The sequence below is a fragment of the Hylobates moloch genome, unplaced genomic scaffold (genome assembly GCF_009828535.3).
Source record: "Hylobates moloch isolate HMO894 unplaced genomic scaffold, HMol_V3 SCAFFOLD_46, whole genome shotgun sequence".
NCBI lineage: Eukaryota > Metazoa > Chordata > Mammalia > Primates > Hylobatidae > Hylobates > Hylobates moloch.
In genome coordinates this window covers 262,898-280,926 of record NW_026652321.1, presented here as the reverse complement: position 1 = coordinate 280,926, position 18,029 = coordinate 262,898, and the positions used below count along the sequence as shown (strand labels likewise).

The following is an 18,029-nucleotide window of genomic DNA, read 5'->3' as shown; positions in this document are numbered from 1 at the left end:
TAGAGACAGCATCTCTCACTTTGTTGCAGAGGCTGGAGTGCAGTGGTGCGATCACATTTCACTGCAGCCTCCAACTCCCTGGCTCAAGTGATCCTCCCACCTCACCCTCCTATGTAACTGGGACTACAAATGCACATCCTATGTCCAGCTAATTTTTTTATTGTTACTAGAGACAAGGTCTCAGTATGTTGCCCAGGCTGGTCTCAAACTCCTGGGCTCAAGCGATCTGCCTGCCTCGGCCTCCCAAAGTGCTGGGATCACAGGCATGACAGCCACTGCGCCTGGCCATGCAGCTGTTTTAATAAGCAATTCTGAGAAGACACAAATGCCCCCCTGCTCTTTTGTGATAATATTAACACAGATTACTGAATTCATGACAAAAACCTCACACGTGTTACCTAAGGAAACACAGAGCCCAGAGTGTTCGATTTGAACTGTTTCTCAAACCAGGAAGAATAAGTGGATTCCAATTAGTGCCTCAAGATAAAAAGGAAAAAAGTGGCAAAAAAAAAAAAAAAAAGTAAAGTAGTTTCAACAAACTCCAGCCGTTGTTTTTGGAAGGCCCACTTGCCAAAAAGTGTTTACATTCATAAATTTTTTTTTTCTGAATTTCTTAATGGTTGGGGGAAAAAAAAGAAGCCAACAGAGCAATAATATTTCTTAACACAACATTTATATAAAACTTAGTGCCCATGAAGTGGGAGTGGAATACACGGAGTCTCGCTCTTGTCGCCCAGGATGGAGTGCAGTGGCACGATCTTAGCTCACTACAACCTCCGCCTCCCTGGTTCACGCCGATTCTCCTGCCTCAGCCTCAGTACCTGGGATTACAGGTGCCCACCACCATGCCCAGCTAATGTTTGTATTTTTAGTAGAGATGGGGTTTCACCATGTTGGCCAGGCTGGTCTTGAACTCCTGACCTCAGGCGATCCACCCGCCTCGGCCTCCCAAAGTGCTGGGATTACAGATACGAGCCACCGCGCCTGGCAATGGATGCTTTTAGACACAACGTCAGAACTAAGTTGTTGAGAGACAGAGAATGCATGGTCCGCAGAGCCAAAAATATTTCCTCTCTGACCCCTTGAAGTTGACACCATCAGGGTACTCATGCCAAGGACCTCCCGCATCGGATTGCAACACAAAAGGACAGGCAGCCGCAGCTAAGACAGAGCCCGGCTGCAAAGCCCTGAAACCTGACAGCCTCCCAGAAGTTGCTCAGAAAGGAATCCATGCAGTGTGAGAAAATCTGGAAGAAATGAGCAAAACACTGCTGTTTTGCTGCAGACGGTCCTGTGAGAGTTTGCATTCTCTGTTCACCAGGCAGGAGCATGGCGAGTTCATTTTATAAAACTCTCAGGTGAGCCCCACGATTTGACGGAGCAGGAATCCCTGGGAAAGGACGGGGCGGCGCGCCTGAGATCACAGTGGGGAAAACAGTAGAACTGCTGCCCAAGCACATCTGAGACTGGGACGAGGTGCAGGAAGATCGTCGGAACAAAAGCAGGAGCTGACTGCGCCAGGAATCCGGTCTCTGGGCCGCCCCTGCACTCACGAGCAAGTCAACGTCACCACCGAGATTTCGGCGCCCCAAAAACAGCCCAACCGGCTCCTTCCCACCAGCTGCCCCTTTACTAAAACATCCGAAACCTTTTTCTCACTTTCCCCAAGCTGTTTTCCTCACCCTTCAGAGGCCTGCTAGGAAAACAGTTCGAAGCAGGCAATTCTGCAACAGGGGGAAAAAAAGAACCAACCAGCTCAGAGTTAGGGCTGTACAGCCAGATCCAAGCGTGAAAAAAAAAAAAAAAAACAAACCAAAAAGTCCCACCACTTGCGGAAGGAGTGGCACACAGGCCCGGATGAGAACTGTGTCGGGGTCAGGGCCCCTCAAGGCCTAGAATTACTCCTAATGGGAAAAACGTGTAAACATGTCCCACTTAACATCACGATGCAAATGCTTAGTTATGAGGACTGAAAATGAACCCTTTCAACCCAAAACGTGCAAGAAAAAGAAATTCGACATTTCAATGATACCCAAGGACAGGCAGTCAACCAACAGCACGTGGGAAGGGCAAGTCCGGGCAGAGGTGCACATCCCAGCCTTCCTGTGCTTCTCAGGGGCCACTGTTTTCTTAGGAGGGAGGAAAAGAGGGAGGGAGGAAGGAAAGCAGAAAGGGAAGGAAGAAAAAAGGGATGGAAGGAAAAGGAAAAGAGGAAGGGAGGGAGGGAGAAAAGGGAGGGAGGGACAGAGGGAGGGAGGGACAGAGGGAGGGAGGAAAGGAAGGAAGGAGGAAGGGAGAGAGACAGGGAGGGACAGAGGGAAGGAAGGAGGAAGGGAGGGATGGGGGAAGGACTCCTCCCTCCCTCTTTTCCTCCCTCCTAAGAAAACAGTGGCCCCTGAGAAGCACAGGAAGGGAGAGAAGGAAGGAGGGAGAGAAGGAAGGAGGGAGAGAAGGGAGAGAAGGAAGGGAAGGGAGGGAAGGAAGGAAAGGGAGAGAAGGAAGGAGGGAGAGAAGGAAGGAGGGAGAGAAGGGAGAGAAGGAAGGAAAGGGAGGGAAGGAAGGAAAGGGAGGGAAGGAAGGAAAGGGAGAGAAGGGAGAGAAGGAAAGGGAAGGGAGGGAGAGAAGGAAGGGAGAGAAAGAAAGGAAGGAAGGAAAGGGAAAGGAAGGGAAGGGAGGGAAGGAAGGGAGAGAAGAGAGAAGGAAGGGAGGAAGGGAGGGAAGGAGGGAAGGAAGGAAGGATTGGTTGGCTGAAGGAGGGAGGGAGGGTTGGAGGGAAGGAGGAGACAATGTGAGAGGGGGTGAGGAAGACAGAAGAGAGGGGAGACAAGGAGGCTGGGGGGAGAGGGAAGGCGCTGATGCCATGCGGACCCATCCAGGCTGCCTCGTCCATCGGGCCTCCGTTTATACAACTGTCCACTAAGTGAAGGAACCGGCGAAAATCTCTGCTCCCGGAGAATGCTTTCACCAGCTGCCGGCTTTATTCACTTAGAAATTTTGATGCCAAAACACCGGAAAGTACATCATAACTTGAGGATTTACAGACGAGAAAGAGGAGCACAGAACTGACCGTGGGTGCCCTGGAAAAAGTTGCTTTAAACAAGGACTACAACAAAAATAAAAATAATAATAATAATAAAAAACCTCCCTCCACTCCCAGGATCAAGCGGTTCAGACAAACTGCAGTCCAGACGGACACGCGGCAGACAAATGAATGAGGAGCTAATTTATTTCTCTGGTTTATTGAACAACAGTCCAACTTTAAAGCATTAAATAAGAGGCAACCATTCAGGAGGGGAACAATGGCTTAAAAATAAAAATGAAGACAGAGCAGGAGCAGTTCACATTTTTCACGTGAGTGACGAAAAGCAAACGATTGTTAGAGACGTAAAGAGAACGCTGGCGATGCTACAGAATTGAGCCCACGGAGGCACGGGCTGCCCTGCGTCCCCAGCCTCGGGGCAGAACAGAGAGCAACCCCAAAGCCTGCCCCACTGTGTCCCAGCTGCCCTTCTGCTGAGAACACCCGGAGCTGAGGGTTCCAAGTTCGCGGCAGAACCGCTTCACTTAAAAAGAAAGCAAAGGTTATGTGGATTTCTCCCACGCTTCCTTTTCTACAGACTTAAACCGGCTCAGGACGTAAGGATAATTCTGTGCTGCTTGTAGCCCTGAGAAGTCAGCAGCTGTGAAACGCAGGTAGTTCCTGCTTCACCCTCTGACACCCAGAGTTCTTGGCGTTTCGGCAGAACATTGCCTGGGGATGACTGGGGTCATCCCTCCTAGACAGCGTCCTCCCCAGCCCAGCTTGTCTTCATGGAGGCAGAGAACCCGCTGCACGTAGAATCCAAGCAATATGCTAAGCCTCGTGAAGTATTTTTCCTCCAGTTAAAAAGCAGTTCTACATGTTGGAAAACGTCTGTTTCCCTGAATGACAGAAAGCAACTCGCAAGAATCCAGCCACGGACAACCCCTCCGGGGGCAGTATTTTAAAATTCATTTCCCCTATGGTATTGAGTTTAAAAGAGAAGAATCAAGAGTCCTTTCCGGTAATCAAATCAAAAACACCCTATGTGGAAAAGCTGGCCGCACGGGGGAACTGCACTTTTAGGACTGAGACACCGAAGACATAACCTCTGGACCCGTGAGCCACCCACTTTTGTTTGTTTTGTTTTGAGACGGAGTCACTCTGTCGTCCAGGCTGGAGTGCAGTGGCATAGTCTCAGCTCACTGCAACCTCCACCTCCTGGGTTCAAGCGATTCTTCCACCTCAGCCTCCCGAGTAGCTGGGATTACAGGCGCCCGCCACCGCAACTGGCTAGTTTTTTGTATTTTTAGTAGACACGAGGTTTCACCATGTTGGTTGGCCAGGCTGGTCTCGAAGTCCTGACCTCAGCGTGAGCCACCACGCCCGGCCACCGCTCAGTTTTAAGTACCAATTCTGCAAAGTGAATTTCGGCAGGGAGCAGGGAGCAGGGAGCAGGGAGCAGGCTCTCGGCAGCAACCTGTCGAAAATACAACACATTCCACACCTTTTTTTCTCTTTTTGCTTTTTAAGTGCCTGCATTTTTGTACTCATCTGTCACATTTTTAACCGAACATTTCAAAAAAAAAAGGTCTCTCTTTTTAAGAAGGGCATTTTGGCTAAAAGGTCTCTTCCCCATTTCCCAGAAGCAAGAGGTCCCCGCTTGCATGAGAATGTAAACATGAATTCAGCGATCTGGACCTCGCAGAAGTCACACATGATGATCGGGAAAGGCTCCTTCGATGCCACCCAGAATGTTCCTGCGTTTCTCCTAAACCCTCCCAGGGAGAACTTGAATCAGACATGGTGTGGGTCCTAAGTATCTGTGAAGGAAGCAACAGCTCTTCTAGGATCTGCTGCACGCAAGGAGTTGAGCGTTGGCAATTCCCAAGCAGAAGTCGTCAGGGCGCTGGGAATGGGGAGGAAACGAAACCCACTCAAAGCCACCTCTCTTGTGTCTTTTTTTTTTTGAGAGAGCCTCACTCTCGTCGCCCAGGCTGGAGTGCAGTGGAGCAATCTCGGCTTACTGCAACCTCCACCTCCCAGGTTCAAGCGATTCTCTGGCCTCAGCCTCCAGAGTAGCTGGGATTACAGGCACGTGCCATCATGCCTGGCTAATTTTCATATTTTTAGTAGAGACGGGGTTTCGCCATGTTGGCCAGGCTGGTCTCGATCTCCTGACCTCAGTTGATCTGCCCACCTCGGCCTCCCAAAGTGCTGGGATTATAGACGGGAGCCACCGCACCCGACCCTCTCTCGCTTCTCAAATCTCTTTTTCCACCTTCTAGGTGTCAAAGACAGTGGATGGTCTCTGAGGTTCAAAACCAAGCTGACCGGGTAAGTATTTACAACAAAGCATCCAATGGGCTGCTGCGGGGATGACTTGTAAGACAACACGCTTCCTTGCTACAGGAAGCTGCTGTCCCTGATGCCAAAGAAACCGCCGCCGACGCCATCCCCCAAGGAGAACACCTGCTCCTGGTCCAGGCCCCACTCCCCCTCGTCCTGGTCCTCGGGTTCCGCCTCCGCCCCACTCCGGGCGTTCTCATACAGAAACACCTGCTCGTCCACGTGCGCGGGAGCCAGCCGGTTCCTCTTGGCGCTGACCACGTTGGCGGCGGAACCGAAGAGACGCTCAGGCACGACGCGTGTGGCAGTCACGCACCAGTACTTCTGCAGCACCTTGGGCAGCAGAGGGAAGAGGGCCAGGCGGTCCGACCACCACTTGAGGGGGTCTTCGTTGAGGCCAAGCACCTTCTGGGACTTGAAGTTGCTCAGCTCCTCCACCACCTGGGCATGCCACTCTTCCTGGTCCTCCACGCCGCCTGTCTGGCAGAAGATCTCGGCCAGCATGTTGTTGATGACGCTGGTGGGCGGAGGCGTGGACGTCCGCATGAGCTTCTTTACGGGAGGCTCCTCGGGCACCGGGAAGATCTTGTCCTCGGCCGGCCGGTAGCCGCTGTCTTTGACCTTGTCCAGCAGGCCCTTGGCCTCTTCCACCACGCGGTTCTCCACCTGCTGCCGCTCGAAGGCGGAGAGGAAGGGCAGCCTCTTGTAGCGGGGGTCCAGGAAGGTGGCGACGTTGAGAAACATGTCAATCTCGGGCGTCTCCTGGTAGGTCTTGGAAAGCTCCTTGGCGATGACCTCCTTGGCCATGCTGAGCTCCTTGGAGTCGGTCTCCTTGATGTTGAGCGTGGTGTTGAGGAGCATGTGCAGCAGCGGCTTCACCATGCTGATGGTGGGGTACTTGGAGGCCGACAGCATCTCGGCCACCTGCTTGAAGGGCTGCAGGAGCTCGACCAGCCCCTCGATGGTGGCCCACTCGCTGGCCTCCAGCATGAGGTGGTGGTTGTTGCTGTCCTCCACCAGGACCCCAGCGATGACGAACTGCTGCTCCTTGAGGCGCTGCAGCATGGCCAGCGTGCTCCCCCACCAGGAGACGCGGTTGCTCACCAGCATGCAGTGGGCCACGTTCTGCTGCTTCTGCTTCTCATAGAGCATGTACATGGCCACAGCAGACTGCTGGAAGTACTCCACCAGTTTGCGGCAGCGTGACAGCAGCGCCCCCAGCTTCGGGAGCTGGAAGGCCTGCTGGATGCCGGCATTGAAGGTGTGGCCCAGGCAGGGCATGTGCACAGCGATGTCCAGTAGGGAGCACGCCTTCACGATGTCCTTGCCATAGTTGGTGGTGGCCCCGAAGACCTTGGCGCTGATGCCCCACTCGATGAAGACCTCATAGAGCACCCGCGTGATGGTCTCTGCCGTGTTCTCTTCGGGCACCTCGAAGGTCTTCAGGCAGCGGGAGCCCACGGACAGGCAGTTGGGGGCGCCCAGGCCCAGGAAGTGGGCGGCCAGCGTGACGTAGGCGCGGTTCTGGTTCTCACTCCTCCACATGTCGGTGGAGATGCCACACCAGGTGGCCTCGGCCAGCTCCTTCAGGATCACCTCCCGGACGGCCCCGTACTTCTCAGGGATGGCCTTGGTGGAGATGTACTTCCGGCTGGGCAGCTCGTACCGGGGGTCGGCCGTCTTCAGCAGCACCTTGAAGGTGGGCTCATCCACGATGGAGGCCGGGTACAGCCCCTCGCAGATGAGGCCCAGCACGGCGGCCGTCAGCTCCTGCTGCTTCTTGCTGTCGTAGCCGTGGCCGGCCTTGACGGCCAGCGCGTCCTGCCCGGGCTGCTGGGACGACTCGGGCTTCAGCTTGGAGAAGGCGGTGGCGAAGGCCTCACGCATCTGCTCCGTGTTGCTCTTGACGAACTCGCAGAATTCCTCGGGGTGGTTCTTCTCCAGGTGGTAGGACAGGTTGGAGGTGTTTCCAGAGTAGGCGATCTGGGCCATGCAGATGCGGCAGTAGATCTTCTTCCACTGCAGGATGCATCCCTCGGCGTTGGTGTCGAAGCCGAAATACTTCCACACCTTGCTCTTGGCGCGGGGGTGGGCCACCAGCTTCAGGTCTGTCTGGGAGCTCTCCAGGCTTTTATTCTCCATTGCTTCTCCACCGGAGCCTGCTTGCTGGACGGCTGCTCATGCGTGGGGACCTGCTGAGAAGGGCCAAGACAAACACAGCATGAGAAGGGACCCAGGCACGCATGGGAGCCCTGCCGGGGAGACAGCCAGGGTGCCAGGGCAGCTCCGCTTTCAACCAAAGGGCACTGGGGCCGGACGGCTGGACCTTCCTTGCGGGTCACTTTTGCAGAGCGGAGGAGGGAACCTAGCGCAGGAACACGCTCTTTCTTCCACGTTAATCCGACTGCAGCGATGCCGCACGTGTCAACATACAGGTTTGCGAGTGAGCACGGCATTCGTGCAGGGCTGTACCTGACAAGTGCCTTTACTTTTTTTTTTTTTTTTGAGACAGAGTTTCTCTCTGTCACCCAGGCTGCAGTGCAGTGGCGTGATCTCAGCTCACTGCAACCTCCGCCTCCCAGGTTCAAGCGATTTTCCTGCCTCAGCCTCCTGAGTAGCTGGGATTACAGGTGCCTGCCACCACGCCTGGCTAATTTTTGTATTTTTAGTAGAGACAGGGTTTCACCATGTTGGCCAGGCTGGTCTCGAACTCCTGACTTCAGGTGATCCACCCGCCTCGGCCTCCCAAAGTGCTGGGATGACAGGCGTGAGTCACCGCACCCGGCCTGACAATGTCTCTGTCATCGCAGGGGTTTGTTGTTCCTGTTCTAAGACCTTTCCCAAGCACCTGCCACGTGGGAAAGCCGCGTAGATCTTTTCTGGGGACGAAGCCTACATAGAAGAGTCCACAAGTGGCCAGGCAGACCCCCCACTGCCAACCATCACGGCAAGAATCTCTGTTGAACGCCACCTGAGCTTCATTAACTGCATTAAAGAAGCCAAACAGGACCTCCATCTGGCTAAAGCCTGCTTTCCTATGGCTAAGAGGCACTGCACACTCTTCTCAAACTTTATGGTTTAAAATGAAGCCATGTGGAACGTCACAGGCTTTTTTTTTTTTTTTTGGCACAGGTGCATCCGTGATCTGTAAGCACGTCTGAAGAAGCATGGATTTCTCAATCCCTGGAACTTCTCAAAATGCCTATTGTGTCCAGTCACACCTGTGGGCAGAAAGGCCCAACTGGGCAAATATCACACCTGTGCAAACATCGGGCACTCAGTGTGGAGGCTTAGATGACCCAGAAGCCAGTTCCCAGGGTTCCTGTTGAGGTTGAATGCTCACACATACAGGCCCTTCCAGCTGCCACTCAGGAGGCCACCTCTGTGACTGGGTTGCCCAGAATGACAGCTGGGCTTTGTTAAAAGGTGTAATTGTGTCTCCAAGTGTCCAGTACAGTGCTCAGGAGGGTAAATAACAAAATGCACCACCCAGGCACGTTCAGAGTATTGGGATACAGTCGGTGCAAGGAGGCGTATTTCAATGATGACTATAGTGGGTTGAAAAGCGTCCTCCCCTACCAAAGAAAATCTGTATCCACCTGGTACTTGTGTATGGGACCTTGTTTGGAAAAAGGGTCTTTGCAGATGCATTAATAATGAAGGTAAGGATCTTAAGATGAGATTATTCTCAATTGGGGTGGTCCTAAATGCAGTGACCAGTGTCCTTAATAGAAGACAGATGAGGAGACACAGACACAGAGGAGAAGACCACATGGAGATGGAGACAGAGACTGGACTGATGCGGCCACAAGCCCAGAACGCCTGGAGCCCCCAGGAGCTGGGAGAGGCAGGAAGGATCCTCCCCTAGAGCCTCCAGAATGAACTAGATAAAATCATGGTGGATTGAACAGTGGCCCGCAGAAAGATCTGTCCACATCCTAAAGCCCAGGATGTGCACTGAGATCTTACTTGGTTATAAGAAATTGTGTAGATCTAATGAGTTAAGGATCTGGAGATGAGATCATCCGGGATTCGGGTGAGCCCTAAATGCAGTGACAGATGTCCTTAGAAAAGAAGAGGAGACACAGACACAGAGAAGGCCACATGGAGACAGAGGCAGAGACTAGAGTGATGATGTGGCTGGCCTGAAGCCCAGGGACCCCAGGAGCCCCCAGGAGCTGGGAGAGGCAGGAAGGATTCTCCGCCTAACCCCCCGGAGGGAGCGCAGCCCTGAGACACTTTGATTTCAGCCTTCTGGCCTCCAGAATTGGGAGAGAATAAGCTATGGTTTTAAGCCCTCCAGTTTCTGGTACTTTATTAAAGCAAAGTATTCTGAAGGTTAATTTTGCCCCAAATAACGAGTGGAGGTCTTAGAAAGGCCCCCCGTCTTCACGGGCAGTCGCGGCCTGCGTTGCTGGCTTTCCGTCAACGGTGCCTGCCCAGTGCTTTTTAGGGAGATGCCGTCACGTGCCGGGTGAGCTGGGCATCGCCAGAGCCCAGCAGCGCCACTTCCCAAGACTGGGGTGCAAGGATGGGGGTCCTGTGACCAATGCCAGCATCCTGGTTTGTTCTTAGGTGGCAAGCCAAGAGAATGAATAACACGACGGGGACTTCCAGAAAATGAGGAACCCCCAAGCTGCATCTTCTGCAGCCAAGTTAGGGTGGGGCCCCTGGATTACACAGTCAACAGAGGGGGGAAAGAATCTCAAGAGGCCTCCTAAGTCTGACCTGAGTGACAGGACACAGCTGTATCAGATCCTCCATCACCATCATCACCACCATCATCATCATCATCATCTTCTTATTATTTGGCTGAAACAGGTTTTGGTACTTGGGAGGAAAAGGTTTACCTTCCATTATTATTATTTCTGCTATTAGGCTGAAAGATGTCCCAGTCCTCAAACAAAAGTTTACATTCTATTTATCGTTATTATTATTATTATTACTATTATGCGGCTGAAAGCGGTTCTGGAACCTGAAGGAAAGGTTTCTATTCCATTACTATTATCATTTTTATTATTATTATGATTAGGCTGGAAGAGATCCCAGTACCAGTAACAAAGGTTTATGTTCCAATTATTATTGTTACGGTTGTTATTATTAGGCTGAAAAAGGTTTCAGTACTTGTAGCAAAGATTTTTATGCTGGCGCCAGGCACGGTGGCTCACGCCTGTACTCTCAGCGCTTTGGGAGACCAAGGTGGGTGGATCACCTGAGGTCAGGAGTTTGAGACCACCCTGGACAACATGGTGAAACCCCTCCTCTACTAAAAATACAAAATTAGCCGGGCGTGGTGGTGGCACATGCCTGTAGTCCCAGCTACTCGGGAAGCTGAGACACGAGAATTGTTTGAACCCGGGAAGCAGAGGTGGCAGTGAGCCGAGATCGCGCCGTTGCACTCTTGCCTGGGCAGCAAGTGCAAAACTCCGTCTCAAAAAAAGAAGAAAACAAAAAAATTTATATGCTATTATTACTATTATTTTTAGGCTGGAAGAGGTCCCGATATAAACCTGGAAGAAAAGTTTATACTCGGTTATTATTATCTGTCTGAAAGAAGTCCTGAAAGCTGGAGCAAACGTCCATATTCTATTATTATTATTATTGTGATTATTTGACTGAACGAGGTCCCAGTACCTGGGGCAAAGGTTTATATTCTATTATCATTGTTGTTATTATTATTATTTGGCTGAAACCGGTCCTGGTACCTGTAGCAAAGGTTTATATTATTATATTATTATTATTAGGCTGGAAGAGGTCTCAATACCTGGAACAAAAAATTTTCATTCTATCATTATTATTATTATTATTCGGCTGAAAGCGGTTCTGGAACCTGGAGCAAAGGTTTTTCTTCTATTATTATTACTTTTGTTATTAAGCTAAAAGAGGTCCCAGTAACAGAAGTTTATATTCTATTTTATTATTATTTGGCTGAAAAAGGTGCCAGGACCTGTCGTAAAGGTTTATATTCTATGATTATTATTAGGCTGAAAGAAGTCCGGGTACCTGGAACAAAAGTTTATATTTTATTATTATTTGGCTGAAAAAGGTTCTGGCACTTCAGTCAAAGGTTTATGTTCTATTATTATCATTATTATTATTATTTGGCTCACAGGTGTCCCAGTACCTTGACCAAAGGTCTGTATTCTATTAATACTATTCTTATTATTACTATTTGGCTCAGAAGAGGTTCTGGTACCTAGAGCCAAGTTTTATATTCCACTATTATTATTTGGCTGAAAGAGGTCCCAGTACCTAGAAGAAAAGTTTATATTCTATTATCATTATAATTATTATTACTATCATTATTATTGGTCTGAAAGAGGTCCTAGTACTGTGAACAAAGGTTTATATTCTATTATTATTCTTATTTGGCTGAAAGAGCTCCCAGGACCTGGAGCAAAGGTTTATATTCTATCATTATTATCATTATTACTATTGTTATTATTATTACTGGGCTGAAAGAGGTCACAGTACCCTGAACAAAGGTTTATATTCTATTATCATTATTATTATTATTGTTATTATTTGGCTGAAAGACGTTCCAGGAGATGAAGCAAAGGTTTATATTCTATCATTATTATCATTATTACTATTATTATTATTACTATTACTGGGCTGAAAGAAGTCACAGTACCCTGAACAAAGGTTTATATTCTATTATCATTAATATTATTATTATTATTTGGCTGAAAGACGTTCCAGGACGTGAAGCAAAGGTTTATATTTTATTATTATCATTATTCCTATTGCTGTTGTTATTATTGGGCTGAAAGACGCCCCAGTACCATGAACGAAGGTTTATATTATTATTAATATTATTGTTATTATTTAGGTGAACAAAGGTTTGTATTCTATTATGATGATCATTATTATTTGGCTGAAACAGGTCTAGTACCTGGAGCGAAGTTTTGTACTGAGAGCCTAAATTCCCAAACCCCTAACCAAGTGACTCCTGGATGGAGAAATAACAAGCTCCCTCCCACATGTCTCCTGCTGTCAGAATTCCATGGGACTCTCAGGTAAAGAACCGTCCACATAGTAGGTGGGTTCCACCTGAACCCACGTAACAGCCACAGCAGAGCTGGCCTTCTGCAGTGAGTACCCTCCTTCCTCCTTCCTCCTCCCTTGCAGCGCTTCCGTGCAAGCAAGGCCACAAATAAAGTTTGCTGCAAACCAGCCTCTCACTGCCTCATTCTTCAAGACTGGTGCAGCATCCCCAGTGCGGGGGGGTTTGTGGGGGACACTCCCCAAAACGCTCTCAGGGGGCCGGTGATTTCACGTTTCCAACTGCACATCCATGAGAGGCCAGTGGATATGCCTCACATGACTCTTACCAGAGCTACACGTCACAAGAGACCAGTGTGAAGAAGCAGAGGAAGGAGCCAGCCGCCGTCCGTCCCTTTGTGGATGAGGCTGACTAAACCCTAAAACTCAGCCACTCTTCTCCCTAAGTTTTTGTTACTTTGGAAATGACAATTATTTTTCTTTTAAAAAACATACAGCACATGGCCAAAGGGTACCAAGTTTCTGTTCGATGGCAGAAATCAGTTTCAGTGACCTACTGCACAGCGTGGTGGCTATAGTTAATAGTATATTACATATTTCAAAATAGCTAAAAGAGGTTTTAATTTTTGGTTTTTTTTTTTTTTTTTTTTTTTTTGAGACAGAGTCTTGCTCTGTTGCCCAGGCTGGAGTGCAGTGGCGCGATCTTGGCTCACTGCAACCTCCGCCTCCTGGGTTCACACCATTCTCCTGCCTCAGCCTCCCAAGTAGCTGGGACTACAGGCGCACACTGCGACACCCAGCTAATTTTTTGTATTTTAGTAGAGACGGGGTTCCACTGTATTGCCCAGGCTGGTCTCGAACTCCTGAGCTCAGGCAACCCACCCGCCTAAGCCTCCCAAAGTGCTGGGATTACAGGCATGAGCCACCGCGCCCGGCCCGCTAATAGAGATTTTAAATGTCTTGTATGCAGTGTGTACTGCTCGGGTGATGGGTGCACCAGAATCTCACAAATCACCACTAAAAAACCTACTCATGGAACCAAACACCACCTGTTCCCCAATAACCTATGGAAATAAAAGACAGAAAAATAGCTAAAAGAGATTTTAAATGTTCCCACCACAAAGGAAAAATAGCAGGTGATAGATATTAGTTTGATTTAATTATTCCACAATGCAAACATACAGCAAAGCATCACACTGTGCCCCATAAATGTACACATTTATATAAGAATATCAATTGTTTTTATTTACATCTAAATTATATAAATATAACTTATTTGTATTTTATATTTATAGAAAAGTATAAATTATTCTAAAAATATATATATTCAATAAAAATAAAATATAAAAACAATAAATATATTACATACATTTTTGGTAGTAATTGGCCTGTTACCATTACTTTTAAATAGTTAAATATGTTTTAAATTTCTGTTTTAATGTCTAACAGGATGACTTATTGACTGTTATAATGCACAAAAACAAAAACTGTCTGGGGTCCTCATTTTTTTGAAAGGGATTCTATGATTAAGAAGTTGGAGGCCAGGGGCAGGGGCTCACCCCTGTAATCCCAGCAGTTTGGGATGCCAAGGTGGACGATCACCTGAGGTCAGGAGTTTGAGAACCAGCCTGACCAACATGGAGAAACCCCGTCTCTACTAAAACACAAAATGAGCCAGGCGTGGTGGCACATGCCTGTAATACCAGCTACTCCGGAGGCTGAGGCAGGAGAATCGCTTGAACCCGGGAGGCAGAGGCTGTGGTGAGCTGAGATCATGTCATTGCACTCCAGCCTAGGCAACGAGAGCGAAACTTGGTCTCAAAAAAAAAAAAAAAAAAGAAAAAGAAGAAGCAGTTGGAAAACTGCTGTTTTTACTTCTACCTGATTTCTAATAGCCACTGTTCACTACTCATAAAACCAACAAGAATTAACTTTCCCTTTACAGGTTAAAAAAAAAATAGTTTGAAAAGTAGGACTTCTATAAATAGCTTTGTAAGTGGGCCAGTTAGCATATTTTTTGTAAATACTCACTCCTGTGGTACAGCATTTACGAGTCCATTTTGCATCCCAGAAAGTGAAGGAATATTCTGTGGCCTATTATTTACAACAGAACTTTTAAGAAAAATTCTGCGCAGTATTGGAACTGGACTTGACTACAGGTACCATCAATTTTCTCTCCTTTGCAAAACTCACTGATGCATCAGAGAAAATGTAATTTCTAAACAGATCACCCTGTTATTAATACTGGTGGGTAGAGACTTTCTTTACTCAATATGATCACTTTCAACAGATTTCAGGCCATATCAATGTTCAAGTTTTGATGCCATATTAGGATATTAAATGCACTGATTAAATCATCTATTTTAAAATCCAACCAACAGATACACCTTACTGAATGGGCCGCGTGGACAGTCTTAAGAACAGAGACAGACCCTCTTATAGGAATTCTCAATTTGCTTCTAAACCCACTCTGTAAAGGCATGACCAACATCTATGATTAATTTGTAATTATCTTGTTTTTCCATGATGAACTGTAAGAAGACACCACTTAGGAGTGGATTCCAGCCGCAATTTCTTCCTTCTCATGCCATGTAAGTCAACTCATGTGGAAGGTGTAACCCAGGCATTTCCTTTGTAAGATACCTAAGAACACGCCGCATTGGGAAGTTCTAAGAAAAAACTGCCCTTGCTTCCAATCTGCAGTGGGGAAATTGGCCCTCTTGGTTATTCAAACAGCTTAGCTCAAATGCCCTGGACAAAGTTCAATGTTTCCTCATCAACAGCGAAGGCCTACCAGAGAGAAGCAAATAAAACGTGCCGTTTAGGAAGCTGGCCACCAGCAGACCAAGGAAAACAGCATTCCTCCACCGGTATCGACAATTATTTTTAATCCAGACACAGGAAGGGGCTCAATGAGGGCAAGCTACTGAAGTTAATCTTTAGAGAAGGCCATTCTGTTTCGATACACACCCGGGTACAGAGTCCCTAGGCAGACACGTGACTTCACCAGAAGCTTGTCCTCTTTAATAACCTTCTGTTGTTATTTCATCAGCAAATGGGGGGAAAAAAAAAAGAATCCAGCCCCCCTTTCTAATGCACAAAGAGCAAGTTTTTCAAAGGCCAGTATTTTGGTGAGCTGCTGCAGGAACCCCGGCCTCTTCTGCCAGGGCCCACACAGGCCCTTAAGGAGGTTTAAGGGGACCTTTCTGTAAGCAAAACTGCCCGGATAAACATAATCCTCTGCGAGACTCCACACAATTGTTCAGCAGCTGTAAACCATTCACCTTGCAACTGATTACTTACTTCAAACAAACATGCCCTCCTGCCCTCCGAAAGCCTGACTACAGTTCCTTTACTCTCCTTCTTCTACGCACTTGTAATTATGCTAAGTGGGTTTAAAAAAAAAAATACTGAAGGCCAGTTTGGCAGAAAAAGAAAAGCTTAGCTCACAGAAAACTCAAAGCTCTTTCTCTGGCTAGAGGCGGGAGAGAGTGAGGCTCATTTTAAAGCATCCACTCCAGGCGCGCTTCTCAAAGCGTGGCGCTGGGACCCCTGGGGTTCCCTCAGTGGGTGCAGAGTGGAAGTCAAAAGTCATTTCACAATAAGGCACCCAAGCACTTCGCCTGGCTGACTCCCAGTCTCCCAGAGGCGTGCAGTAGTGTCTTCCAGAGGCCTCCTGACGTGCCATGAAACTGTCTACAGAGGCAGAAATAACAGCCCTCTTCTTAGACTGCACATTTAAGACATTCAGGGCAACTCTACACCACCACCCCCACCACACTGACCCTCTGAACGCTCTGTTTTGGAAAACTGTTATTTTTGAAACAAAGTGTCATTTAACCTAACATGGAACTAACATTCCCTTTATTCCAGTTCACAAATAATTGTTTACAGGTTTCTAGGTTTAAATTGAGAATATGGGCCAGGCACAGTGGTGCTCTGTCTGTAATCCCAGCAGTTTGGGAGGCCCAGACTGGAGGATTGCTGCAGGCCAGAGGTGCAAGACCAGCCTGCGCAACATGGTGAGATGCCATCTCTATAAAAAATTTAAAACATTAGCCAGGTGTGGTGGCTCACGCCTGTAAACCCAGCACTTTGGGGGACCCAGCTAGGAGGATTGCTTCGGCCCATGAGTTTCAGACCAGCCTGGGCAATGTAGCAAGACCCTATTGCTACAAAAAAAAAAAATTAAAACATTAGACAGGTGTGGTAGCTCACACCTGTAATCCCAGCAGTTTGGGAGGCAAAAGCAGGAAGATCGCCTGAGCCCAGGAGTTCGAGACCAGCCTGAGCAACACAGCAAGACCCCCGTCTACAAAAATTTAAAACAGTAGTCGGATGCAGTAGCTGGTGCCTATAATGCCAGCACTTTGGGAGGCTGAGGCAGGAGGACTGCTTGAGCCCAGGGAGTTCGAGAGTAGCCTGGGCAACAGAGCAAGACTTCATCTCTACTTCCTATTACAAAAAAAGAAAAAAAAAATTAATAAATTCTGAACCTGCAAATCTATGAATAGAAGTAATCTACATACACAAAACACAGTGGCGGTCCTCACTGATGAGTTCAGACAGCAAACGAGTCCTGCAAAGTTGGAGATCTGTGACTCAGAGATGTTTACAAAGGCCGAGGAAACAAAGTTGCCACTTAACGGGCCTGCCCTCCCCACCAGACCTCCGTGGCTCCCCAGTGCCCGAGACGCCGCCTCTGGGCCCCCTCTGGAGATGTCCTCCGGAGAAGGGCCCATCCTCACTTACCCTGGGGTGGATGGGGGTCGAGGTCCCTGGGACGCCCCCTCCTCCCGTCCGGGGCCTGGCGGGGGCGCGCGGTCACTGGCCGACGGCAGGCGGCAGGCAGAGCCGCCCGAGGTCTTGGGCGCGGGGCGTGCGAGCCCCCGGGTCCCCGGCCATGGCCCGGAGGTGTCAGGGTGCGCGGGGCGGGGGGGCGGTTGCACGGGGGCTGCTCGGTTGGAGCCCGACCCGGTACAGGCGGGGAGGCCACACGCGCGGGGAGCGAAGGGTCGGGCCGGGCCGGGCCAGGCGCGCAGAAGAGCCGGCGGGGACGACAAGCGCGGGGCGGGGAGGTCGCAGGCGCGCACGCCCCCCCCCAACCCCGGCCCCACCGGGACCCCCGCCCAGCCCCACTTCCGGGAGCGCCACCGCCTCGCCAAGGTCACGCGGAGCCCCCGCGCCCCCGCCCCCGAGCCAGCCCGCGCCCGCGCCCACCCGGGTCCCCGTTGCCCTGACCCCCGCCCCGCCCCGCTGACCTGGCTCCAGGAAGCCCCCGCGGCAGCGCCGCAGCAGCTGCGCCAGGATCACCGCGGCGCCTGCCGCGTAGACCCGCAGGGCCGCCCGCGCCGCAGACAATGGCGACATGGCTGCCCCGGCCGCGCCGCCGCCGCTTCCGCGCCGCCCGCGGGACTCTGCGCCCGCCCGCCTGGACGGACGGCGGAAACGCGCGCGCCCCGGACCGCCCCCTGCCCGCCCCGGACCGCCCCGGCCTGCGGGGACTCCCCCCCACCCCGACCCCAGACCCCGCCCGGGCCCTCTGGAATCCCGCACCGCCTGCAGGACTGGGGACCCCGAGCGGACGACCGACCCCAGCCAGGACAACCCCCCAGGACCACAGACTCCAGCCAGGAACCCCCCCTGCAAGGACCAT

General features: G+C 50.1%; 1 protein-coding gene across 4 annotated transcripts; it reads right to left on the bottom strand.

Annotated features, from left to right (window-relative positions):
* Nucleotides 1–3,212: 3,212 nt before the first annotated feature.
* Nucleotides 3,213–17,794, bottom strand: ZBED1 (zinc finger BED-type containing 1). 4 transcript variants are annotated; one of them, XM_032756529.2, is made up of 2 exons: nucleotides 17,635–17,794; nucleotides 3,213–7,563 (listed from the first exon to the last, which is right to left on the bottom strand). In XM_032756529.2, the coding sequence occupies exon 2, from the start codon at nucleotides 7,508–7,510 to the stop codon at nucleotides 5,426–5,428; it is 2,085 nt and encodes a 694-aa protein (XP_032612420.1). In that variant the 5' UTR covers nucleotides 7,511–7,563; nucleotides 17,635–17,794; the 3' UTR covers nucleotides 3,213–5,425. The 4 variants fall into 4 exon arrangements, with proteins under 4 accessions (XP_032612420.1, XP_032612421.1, XP_032612422.1 ...); XM_032756530.2 differs by having other exon boundaries at nucleotides 3,213–7,560; XM_032756531.2 differs by lacking the exon at nucleotides 17,635–17,794 and adding an exon at nucleotides 17,126–17,470.
* Between the last annotated feature and the right edge of the window lie 235 nt (nucleotides 17,795–18,029).

Excerpts from the sequence above, each read along its gene's own strand:
- ZBED1 (XM_032756529.2), bottom strand. The coding sequence starts at position 7,510 with ATGGAGAATAAAAGCCTGGAGAGCTCCCAGACAGACCTGAAGCTGGTG.